Source organism: Oryzias latipes, chromosome 14, assembly GCF_053564925.1.
Source record: "Oryzias latipes strain Hd-rR chromosome 14, Olatipes_Hd-rR_3.1".
NCBI lineage: Eukaryota > Metazoa > Chordata > Actinopteri > Beloniformes > Adrianichthyidae > Oryzias > Oryzias latipes.
In genome coordinates this window covers 11,032,501-11,043,631 of record NC_136250.1, presented here as the reverse complement: position 1 = coordinate 11,043,631, position 11,131 = coordinate 11,032,501, and the positions used below count along the sequence as shown (strand labels likewise).

Here is an 11,131-nt window from a genome sequence, read left to right as displayed (position 1 = left end):
AAACATGAAATTAGAGAATTCTTCTTAAAAACAAGAGTCTTTTTACTTTCTTGAGATTCAGTTTGTGCAGTGCATTATTTTGAACACGCCCCTTTAAAAGGAATAAAAATAAATATAAAAACAGTTTAAGTCATAATATCTAATAGCACATTAAATTTCAAGCACACATTTTCTAAAAAGGGGCATTTCTGTGCGTTTCTAAGATAAGTATTTGCCATTAAATCAAAAAAAGTAAACATAACTAACATTATTTTTACAATAGTATAAAGCCCAGCATACACAGTTTATGGTGCACAGAACACTTTTTGAAAAAATACTGAGGCTTATAAGCTGTAGTGCATTTTATTATTCATAACATTCAAGATTAGGGGAAAAAAAATTGAGACGATCAATTATCTACAGACTTTGCATGGATGAAGTAGTTTTGCTGCGTGGTTGTGTGGAGGAACAGGTTTATGGTGAAGTCCCTAAAATAGGCAAACCCTCTAGTGGAGCGATCCATGAAACACAACGAAACCTGTTGATGCACGCACAGATGATATCCCGTCAGACGGGTTGAAGCAGGAGACTTAAAGAACTATTTCATTTCTGCAAACAATCAGGTTTGGAGTCAAATCAATCAACAAAAAACTTGATGCTTCAAACTTACTTTGGACTTTTGAACTTGTCCCTGATGGCCTGATGCGGGCGGCTCTCCGCGCTGACATGCAGCTTGTGTAGATGGGTCAAGCAGGGCATTATTTCTGCCACAGTGTATCCAGTATAAACAGCTAAAGCATCGGGCTGAGATAGAAGTAGATGAAAACGGAATTTATTTAGTATTTTGATAGAGGAGAATGTTGTTTAGCCCTCAAAAATCTTATCCTGACAAACATACCCAGAGAACTTTGTGTATGGTGTAGCAGGCTAGACTGTAGGCTCCAGCTGCCAACAGTGATGGAGTATACTGCAGGAAGGGATTCATTTCCAACAGGCTTAACTCTGCTATATACTACAGGCAGAAAAACAACATTTCCCCTTAAAATATGAACACGAATAAGTCCTCAGGAGAATTTATGGTCTTCTAATGCTCACCAAGGCAAGGTTCTCCGTCTTTGCACATGAAGAATGAACAGAGAGAAAAAGGCGAAGGAACAGGTGAGGAGTGGGCGCTGCCAGCTTGAAAGCCAGAACCCTGAGCAAAAGATCCTCCATGTGAAGCAGCTGTTTCTGAGAGTAGGTGCTGTCTGTGATGTACACAAACTCATTCAGCTCAGGCGGAGTAATCTCTTCGTACTTTCTGCATAATGACAAGTAAGCAGAGTCATTTAAACTTTTAAACCTTCAAGTACAAGATGGGAAGGCAAAAGAAAAAGCCTTAAAGACCCACTCTGATGAAAATGCTGTTTTTAACATGTTCTGGTGCCATTTTTCTGATGATGGAGCGCATATATTAAAGAGCCTATACCATGCTATTATTAAGCCTTTTATAACTATAGCCGTGCATATGACAATGTTTTACCTTTGGCACACAAAAGAAATTGATTAGTCATTTTCCTGATCTCTTTTCCAACATGAAAATAAAACACTTGATCTCTGAAGCACCGGCTTTTGCTCCTTATGGGTGCCGCCTATTTCATGACGTCAATCTAGAGCAGCGTGTCTGTGTCTCGCCCACGAAAACAAATGACATCCTAACTTTCGAAAAAGATTTGTGTGCATATAGTGCACATCAATTTTTTTGGCCAAACACTGCTAGTTCCACAGAGAAAGTGGGTGTGTGCGTTTGCCTGGGAGCGGTGATGGCAGTGCAGACTCTTCCCTGAAGGGGCAGTTCTCATTGGTCTATGTCACAATGTGAGAACCTGCTCGTTTTGATGGGTTGGGAGGGGCTGGTGCTCAAAGCGCAGGTTTTTAGAGGAATACTCAGAAATGCGTGACCGGATCAAAAAAAATGCTTTGGGGTTTCTTTTCATGAGGAATGAACATTATAATACACTAAAAAGCTCAAAAAATGTACTTGGCATGGTATGGACCCTTTAAGAAAATTAAGCTTAAAACTGAATTTCTCAGCATTTCTTGATTCGAATTGTTATGACTAAGGAACAGAAAAAATTCTGTTTGAAAAAGATCATATTTGTGAAAATACGCTGTGTGGGCCACAAGCTTCCTGCTCCGCTCCATTCTGATGCATCCACTTGTAGATGACTAGATCCATGTACGTCTGGCTCAGAACTGTACAGCTGGATGGTCCCAATATTGTTCGCCATTTTTTATTGCACCAGTAATGTTTGGTTGGGCGCTGTAAGCTAGTGGGAGAGGTGGGGGCGGGGTCCCATCCACAACTCAGGCCAATTTCTAATGAACTACTGCCTCTTTGCAGAAACTATGTCCAAAGCAAAAAAAAAGAAAACACAGGTTTTTGGATTTTGGCTAAAAAACGACCAGTGGGAACGCTTTCACAACAGATGGTAAGGTGATCCGAGTGGGACTTTAATCTAACTGTTCGAAGGGGGGTTTTCTTACGCAGCAATCAGCAATGAGGCTGTTCCAACCAGCTGCAGCTTGTTCCGTTTCACGTTTGTTGTGCAGGACAGAAAACGGTCCACATAGTTGACAGCGAGGTACAGAGTTTCTGAACTCAGCATGTACTCCTGAGAAACCTCCACCAGCCAATCCACCAGGACGACCCGCATCCCACTGGTGATCTCTGTGTGTCTCTCCAAGTAACCTTTCCTTGCTAGGAACTTTTTCTAAAATTCCAATCAAAACAGTGAGCAGCAAAAACATAAACATGAAGTTGAAGCTCCAGAATGCAAGCTATGCATTAAAATAATCTCACTTCTTTCTCCTTCAGGTTGCGATAGATATCATCTGCATACTCTGCACAGAATGTTTCCCCCGGCAACTGGGAATCCTCATGTTCAGACTGACATGAAGCATCCAGACGTGAACCTGCACCAAAAGGAAACAAACACTGAGGCATTTCTAAAGAAAAATGTGTGTGGTGTTTAACAAAAACTCACTAGAATTAAGCTCAAGCAGCAGCCGCATGGACTGATTCTGATTCTGCAGGGCATTGTCCTCGGAATCAGAATCCTCTGAAACCAGCTCCCGACCAGAAGCTGCAAGAACCACTTCACAGGCCTCTTCTACGTACACATCACATCCGGAGCTGGACAAACAGCCAAGGAGATTGGACTGGGAGTTGTCCGAGACTGAACTGTGTCTGGAATATTGGCTTCCCTGCAGAGGACGGTCAAGGAACATGTGGATATTTTAAAAAGGGAAGATTGAATTCAATCATCAGCCGGCAACACCGTCTGTGTGTCACCCACCTGACCGAAGGATCGACCACGAAGCTCATTTTCTGACACAACACCAAGAACTGTGCGCGGTTTGCTTCTCTGGTGCTGGAATGAATTCCGCTTTGTGGAAGGAGGGAGGTTTTCTTTGTGAGCAGGACTTCCATAGTGGGCACCGCTGCTGAAGTTCATCTTTAAACCAGAAGGAGGAGTAACAAGAGAGCTGCACAAACTGCAACAAGGACTGTAACATTAATCAATGAATTGATTTATCTTCCTTATATTCCAACCAGATTGATCTGTCTGAGGCAAGATGTTAATTGAAACAACATTTACCGTAAAAAAAAATGGTTTCAAAATGAAAAAAATTGATCATAGTCTGTAATGTAAAATGCCATTTGGATAGAGACATGGTAGGTTTAAAAACGACCAAGTTCCATCACAGCAAACAACACACATGACAGCAAAAATGATCAAACCATCATTCCAGTCCAATGTGTGGAAACACTTTGAATTTTGCAAAGTCATGTGACCATAGAGTTTGGTGGAACGTTCTAATAATGTTCCCTTTGGATTATTTTGATGTGGAAAAACAACAATGGGCTGAAGTTTATAAAACTAAAGTGTGAATGGATTTGCCATTATTTCTTGTTTACGGTTCTTGTTTTTCTTGGTCACACATTTAATTTATACTTGATTATCTTGCAAGAAATACAAGTTATCTGGAAAGCTTTACCTGCACTGTTCAGTGCCAGGTATTTATCTCTGAGTCACACTGGTTAAATCTTTGGATAAAGACGTCCTTGATCCATTATAGGACAGTGAATCAGATCGTTCAAAATGAACAAATATCCATTACAAAGCGTATCAGCAACCACAAATTATGATATGAATCAAACCGTTGTTCAAATGAATTCTTAGAACTCTATTTGTAACCATGGAGAAAAAACTGCAAATGCATTTGTTCAAGTTTTCATTTAGTAGACATCGGTGATAAAAAATTAAAAAAAAGACTTCTGTCTATAACAACACAAAAAGTTTCAAACCATCTAAAAATTCCAATAACAAACAATATGCTGTTGTGAAACTATAAAAAGAGTTGATTAGGCTTTGTTAATTTGTTAATTGGTGAATAAATTAGAAGTACTAGATAATAAGTGCAAATTTAAAAATAAAAGCATAGAAAAATGTGGATGCATAAAATAAATACGCACTAAAATAGGTTTGAAATAGGCTTCAAACTTCCTTATTGATATTAGCAGACACAAAAACGATCAGAAGCCTGTTGCCATGGTTACAGAAATACACAAAGGTTCACTGCATACAACTTAATGATAAGCTTATTGGAGATATGGGGGCGGGAAACAAAAACTCAACAGAAATAGGAGAGACATTTTTCAGAGTAAAAGACCCAGATAATTAATTTACATGTGGTCCCAATTAAACTTACCGTCATCACGTTAAAAATTCACCGGAAAGTCCGGCATTCCTCTCCTCTGCCCCCCCAACCAAAGACTTATTTTTACCACCGGATGAGACGAACAGAGACCTTCTCGCTACCTTTTCTTTTCTTTTCTTTTCTTTTTTTCTACTAAATAAATGCAAGATTTTTTCTCTAAGTCTACCTGATCTCTAACCAGCTTGACTCGCTGTTGTTATCAATAAACCGTTATGGATGTTTACGCTCTACAACGGAAGTTGTCACAGACAACAGCTCACGGTTTTATTATACAATAAAAATCTCTCAATACAGAACAGTATAAATAACATGCAATAAAGTAAACAATAGTACGTTTAATGTTACGTTTTTTTAAATATCTTGAATTCTTTTTAATCAATAATTTTATTTTATTTTTTAAATTACATAATTAAATTACCTAAATATTGAAATTGTTCTTTTATTTAATTTAATCAATATAATTAAATTAGGTATTATTCTTTTAATTTCGACTTTAAAATAGTTTCATTAGTTTCACACAAAACAACACGTAAAAAGACTAAAAATTAACCTGTTTACTTTTGCTGCTTCAGTGGATGAACAAGAATGTCTCAATACATTAAGCTTTTTTTTCTGTCAAGTCCTTTGTGTTTTTAAATACTCACCAGGTTTAGATTATGCTACATGAGCAAATTTGCTGTCATTTGTTATGAAGGGCTGGTATTTTTCCGTCATGGACAGTCATGCCTTTAGCAGTGGGATGGTCTTACGTTCCAGGCTTAAACGGTTTGACATGAAAATAGGATCTTGATATTGACAGGGAAGTTTTTATTTTTTTATGCTGCCTGACTTTGTAATAGAATAAAAGAGCAAAGATTCTGATTATTGCACTTTCTACGGCTCATAATTATTAAATGCTGGTATTCAAAATTTAAAAAAAGTGTTAATATAATCAACATTTTGAGTTATATTAAACTGTTAAATGTAACATGCCTCATTTTTTGTCTTAAATTTTCCCTTTGATTTCAGTTGTTTTGAGTTAGCCATAAAATGAACATTGTAAATATCAATAGTCAAACAACAAAAAACCCACGCTTACAGTTCTTAAAAATGGTTGTGATTAAAGTACTATAGCACTGCTAATATGCAAAGAATAGTTTTTCTCTTCATTCTTCATTCGATGCATTTTTTTTGCCCCACGCTCATATGGTTGTTTGAATATCTATTTTTTTAAAATACTATACAACTTTTCAATTGATTCATTGAGAAATGATCTCAATTTCTTTTATTTCCACTGATGATGATTTTTTTCTGACTATATCAGTGTATTCATATTTTTTGTGACACAAAACTGGAATTCCATTAAGGCAGCTATGCACAATATACATCCACCGTCTAATGTTTAAACAGAAACCATGAGCTCAAAAACCTCCTTATAATAGAAAAAGACCATAGGGGTTTGCAAAAAAATTAATATACAATTATATTGCATTGAAGGGCTCTAAAAACTAAAACAAGCTGAAAAAGAGTTCAAGCAAACTGCGGGGGAACAGGTGAAGCCTGACGTTTCTAAATGTCCACCAGGGGGCAGGCTTTCTCCTGAACAACTGTGAACAGACACCCCTAAAAAAGAAAACTAGTCATAACTATCGTCACAGTTTGGTGACCCAATTAAAATAAAAAGTAAAGTTACAAATCTTTCGTGAGCTTTTGCACTCTGAGAAAAAGGAGATGGTGCAAAACAGTGAAATGCCCAAAATTACTCAAGATCAAAGAGACTCCCATCAGGTTTTGACTGCAAGCAAACGCTTAAACGCCTGGGGAAACATAATTAACATCTTAACTAGAATTGCAAGAGCTGCATCCATACTTGAGGTGGATAAGTGCAGGCAGATATGCTGCAGACTTGCCAGTCTCCTGCTGCTGCAGAGTGGCTCCAGTGGAGCAGCTATGGATTTGGGAGCCCAATTTGCAGCTTTTTGCCTTCAAGCAGCTTCTTGAACCTTCAGCCAACCGTCATTCATAATGCTTTTCCGACAACAGTGAGCCATAAAAAGCGTTATACATATATATTATCTATAGGGGTGGGTGTGTGTGTAATGTGTATTTTTGCAATTTATTGAATGCATTAACAACATACAGAAAAAAAAACTTTTCCAGCATTAATTATTTAGAAAAACTCAGAACAAAAACAGGGAAAATATTTGTTTCAATGGAACATGGAACAATCTAAAACAATCAATTAAAGAAAACAAATCACAAATCACCTCAAGAAATTTAGTTAAAACAGAACGGCTTCAAAAACACAAGAAATGAACCTTGATGCTTAATTCCTGGTACTGAATTTAAAAATAAGACAAAATATGCCACTTAAGGATATTCTGGGCCATTCTAAACAGAATACAAACATACATATCAGCTATAGTCTTTCTGTTCTCTTTCATTTCCCCTGTATTAGAACTTGTCCAAAATAGTTTGTTTTTGTTGATTTGTATAAATAAAAGTAATAAAGAAATTGATTAAAACAATTTTTTTTTATGAAATTTGGGACTTTTATCAATGGGACCTCACGTATTAAGCGTTAGGATTTTTTAATGCAAATGTCAATAAGACTGTTGTCTTTATCATAAAAATAAATTTAAATATAGCATAGAAAATGGAATTTATGTTGGTATGCAATTGAGTTTTTAAATAAATTATATAAAAACTAAACTAAGTCAATAAAATATGATACATGACATATGTAATATCGCTAAATGTGTAAAGGTGGAGGAGATTTTTCCCTGACATAATAGATGCAAACAAACTTCATTCCATAAAGACCCTGTCTTTTTTGCTCCAGCAGATATGTCAAAATAAAGTCAATGCTCATGATGCGCTGAAGGAAGACAGACACACAAAGAAACAAAGCCGACACCCTGCCGGGGCAAACGTCTCTCAGTCTTCCTCTGTCGCTGCATCCCTCCCTCTCATTTCCGCTCTGGCCTGAAGCAGATGTAGATTGCTCCTGACAGATAGCATGGAGCTGTGGCCATTTCATTAGCGTGATGCATCACCAGTGACAGACAAAAAAAAAAAAAAAGGAAATCATGAGGCTACTATAAAATAGAATAGAAGACCGGATTCACTCATAGCTTCAGCATCACCTGTTAGCTGCTGCAGCATCAGGAGGATCTCCACCTCAGGATGGATCTGTTTCGTACACTTTTGAAAATAAATCAGCAGAAAATACAAAATAATTCTGCAAGAGTGAAGCAACAGAAAACTTCCTTTTTACTAGTGATTATGGGGCCACAATGAGCTTCATCCAGTTTGGGTCCTTAGGCAAGACCCTTCGCGCCACCCCCCCAACTATATAGCCACAAGAGGGCCAAAGTTTTGTTTTCCCTGTGCCAGTCCCCGGCCCAGATAAAATACAGGGTTGTGCCAGGAAGGGCATCAGGTGTAAAAATCTCTGCCAAAGCACCTTTGCGAGACAGTGAACGCGGATTCGGGTTGGGGCCGAGTTGCCCGTCAAAGTTTGACAGGTGACTCCGCTTCAGTCACTATCAACTGTTTTCATATGCGTCACACGCAACCATTGGATGGCGAGTCGGCCAAAGACGGGAGGTGTTCTTCGAAACATTTCAGGAATGTGTCAAACATAACCCGTGTCTGATTACAAAAGAACCAAGAAGTCAGTATCAACACAGGATGATTATGATCTTTTTCAGATAAATTCAACTTTTCAGAACTTTATGGAACCATAACAGAACATTTGGACTATACTTCACCCTTTCTGAGCTGCAAGAAGTTATAAATCCTTCCCCAACTGCAAGGCACAGGGTCCAGATGGGTGTGGTCCAGAATTCTTCAAGGCTTTTCAGGATGTTTTGGCACCCCCTTTGCTTAAAATGGTTAAAAATAGTTTTACGAACAGAAAGCTTCCGCCCTCTCGAAATGATGCTTACCTGTGTCCTATAAAAAAAGAGACAAAGATTAGACTAATCCAGGCAGCTACAGGCTCATGGCACTGTTAAACTACAACCTGAAAATCATAACAAAGGTTTTAGCAAATCATATTGCTAAGAATGTAGAAAGTATCATACACCCAGACCAAACTGGCTTTCTTCCAGGTAGATTTTCCTTTTGCAATGTCCATAAAATCCTAAACATAATGTATGTTTAGAAGACATTGGACATGATCGTAGACTTCAGGAAAGTCACAGCCCCCTCACCCCCTCTCATCCTGACAGACTCTCCCATCACCATAGTGGACTCTGTCCGTTTCCTCGGCACCACCATCACTCAGGACCTCAAGTGGTAGACGTCCATCAGCTCTCTGCTCAAAAAGGCCCAGGAGAGGATGTACTTCCTGCAGCAGTTGAAGAAAGCCAGGCTGCCGGCCCAGATGATGGTGCAGTTAAACACGGCCATCATAAAATCAATCATCACCTCCTCCATCACTGTGTGGTACGCTGGAGCCACAACCAGGGACTTAAACAGACTGCAGCGTATTGTGCGCTCAGCTGAGAAGGTGATTGGCTGCAGCCATCCATCTCTCCAGGACCTATACGTCTCCAGAACCCAGGGGCGTGCAGGTCGGATAGCAGCCGACCCTTCTCACCCTGGACATGGATTACTTGAACCACTCCCTTTGGGCAAGAGGCTAAGGTCTATCCGGACCAGAACCTGACGACATCAGAACTCCTCACCCCTTAAACTTTTCACTTATATGTCCAGTTACCAGTCCATTACCTGCACCTTCTTCATCCTCTGTTTGCACTATTGTACTTCTATTTATTGTTCTGAACTTTGTGTAGTTTTTTGCTTACTGTTGTTTATTTTTATTCTTAAGTGTTTTATGTGGCACATCAGCACCGCAGCAAATTCCTAGTCTGTGAAACTGCTCTGTTCACTGAAAATGGCAATAAAAACTCCTTGAATCCTTAAATGTTAATTATGAGAAGGAAGACAAGGCAGCTTTACTGGCTCTGGATGCTCAAAAAGCTTTCGATATGATAGAATGACCAAATCTCATAACAACACGTCCGGGAGGCATCCGGACCAGATGCCTGAGCTACTTCAACTGGCTCTTCTTGATGTGGAGGAGCAGCGGCTCTACTGTGAGCTTCCTCCTGGCTGCTTATATTCTGGACCTCATTCTTTGGTCATGTCCCAGAGCTCATTACCATAGGTGAGTACTGGAACAAAAATCAACCGGTAAATTGAGAGTTTTACTTTCTGAGTCAGCTCTCTCTTCACCACAACGGACCGGCACAGCAACCTTAAAACCATGGACGCCACTCCAATCCGCCTGTCACGCTCTGATCTACCCTCACTTGTTAACAAGAACCCAAGATACTTTAACTCCTCCACCTGGGGCAGGAGCACTCCACCCACCCAGAGAGAACAAACTACATGTATGCAAAATACTAAAGTAGAAATGTCCAGAAGAAATACAGTCGTTTTTGCAGCATGAGTTTTTTTTTCTTGCATAGTCTGAGCAGGGGGGTGACATCTATGACTATTTTATTACTATTATTATTGTTATTAATTTGTTATGTATTTATTTATTTTTATTTTTATTTTTTGGGAAGAATGGCAAATGAGAACAGCAGAGTGAAGGATCAATTAAAATGAAAGGACCAATAATAAGAATACATAATTTGAGAGGGTAAAGATTTTATTTAAACATTTTGCTTTTGTTATTTCTGTTATGCTTAAAGGAGCTTTTATTGGTGATTTCTTAATCTCTGTCAATAATTATTCTACATGACAACATCTTAATGTCCTTGTCAACACGTTGCAGCTACTAGCTTGCACAAATACGCTAAGCAGCACTTAGCTAAGTAGGACTTCCTGAAGGTTAAGGTCAGACCAAGAGTTCTGGGTTCTCCTTCCCCCGATCCTTCTACCTGCAGAACAACTGCCTGACTGAGTTCAGGGAGATTTTCATCATCACTTTTCAAACCAGCGGGACAACATTTAGTTCCGACAGGCTTCATGGGATTGTTTCAGTGCGTCACCGATAAGAGAACCAGGTGAAATGAAAATAAAATATGGCTTAAGCAGGAATCCATTTGCTTTCAAACGCAGCACAAAAGGACACAGATAGTAGGAGGGAAAATAACAAATGTTAACCGCCGGCTTTCACAGTTATGTGCAGTGGAGTGCAGATTCATTTAATGCAGCCCAGTCAGGTGTGAAAAAACATTGTTAAACCCTAAGGGCTGCAAAGGAAGGAAATAAAAAAAAAAAACATTAAGGTCTAAAATTAAAAATGGGGGGTGTTGTATGTTATTAACATTGTGGCTATCATTAGATAAATGCAGGTTTGGACAGGAGGAAACAAAAAGGGAGTTCTGATTAAACTCCTCACTTCAGCTCTTTGTGGAGTTTTTCTGGTTTCGTTTCTGGTTCCTGCTTC

The 11,131-nt window shown here is 38.9% G+C and overlaps 1 protein-coding gene across 3 annotated transcripts in view; it reads right to left on the bottom strand.

The window, feature by feature from the left end:
- Positions 1–326: 326 nt before the first annotated feature.
- ccna1 (cyclin A1) overlaps positions 327–11,131 on the bottom strand; it is a 36,663-nt gene continuing 25,858 nt past the window's right edge. Inside the window, exons 1-9 of one of the 3 annotated variants that reach the window (XM_020708783.3) lie at positions 5,388–5,499; positions 3,318–3,476; positions 3,006–3,225; positions 2,822–2,934; positions 2,506–2,732; positions 1,075–1,279; positions 878–991; positions 650–783; positions 327–517 (exon numbers count right to left, since the gene is read on the bottom strand). In XM_020708783.3, the coding sequence (XP_020564442.1) occupies positions 454–517; positions 650–783; positions 878–991; positions 1,075–1,279; positions 2,506–2,732; positions 2,822–2,934; positions 3,006–3,225; positions 3,318–3,476 (1,236 nt within the window). In that variant the 5' untranslated portion in view covers positions 5,388–5,499 and the 3' untranslated portion in view covers positions 327–453. Of the gene's footprint in view, positions 518–649; positions 784–877; positions 992–1,074; positions 1,280–2,505; positions 2,733–2,821; positions 2,935–3,005; positions 3,226–3,317; positions 3,477–4,734; positions 5,020–5,387; positions 5,500–11,131 lie in introns of those variants that run through there. The other 2 variants (XM_020708782.2, XM_011483305.4) reach the window with 2 other exon arrangements.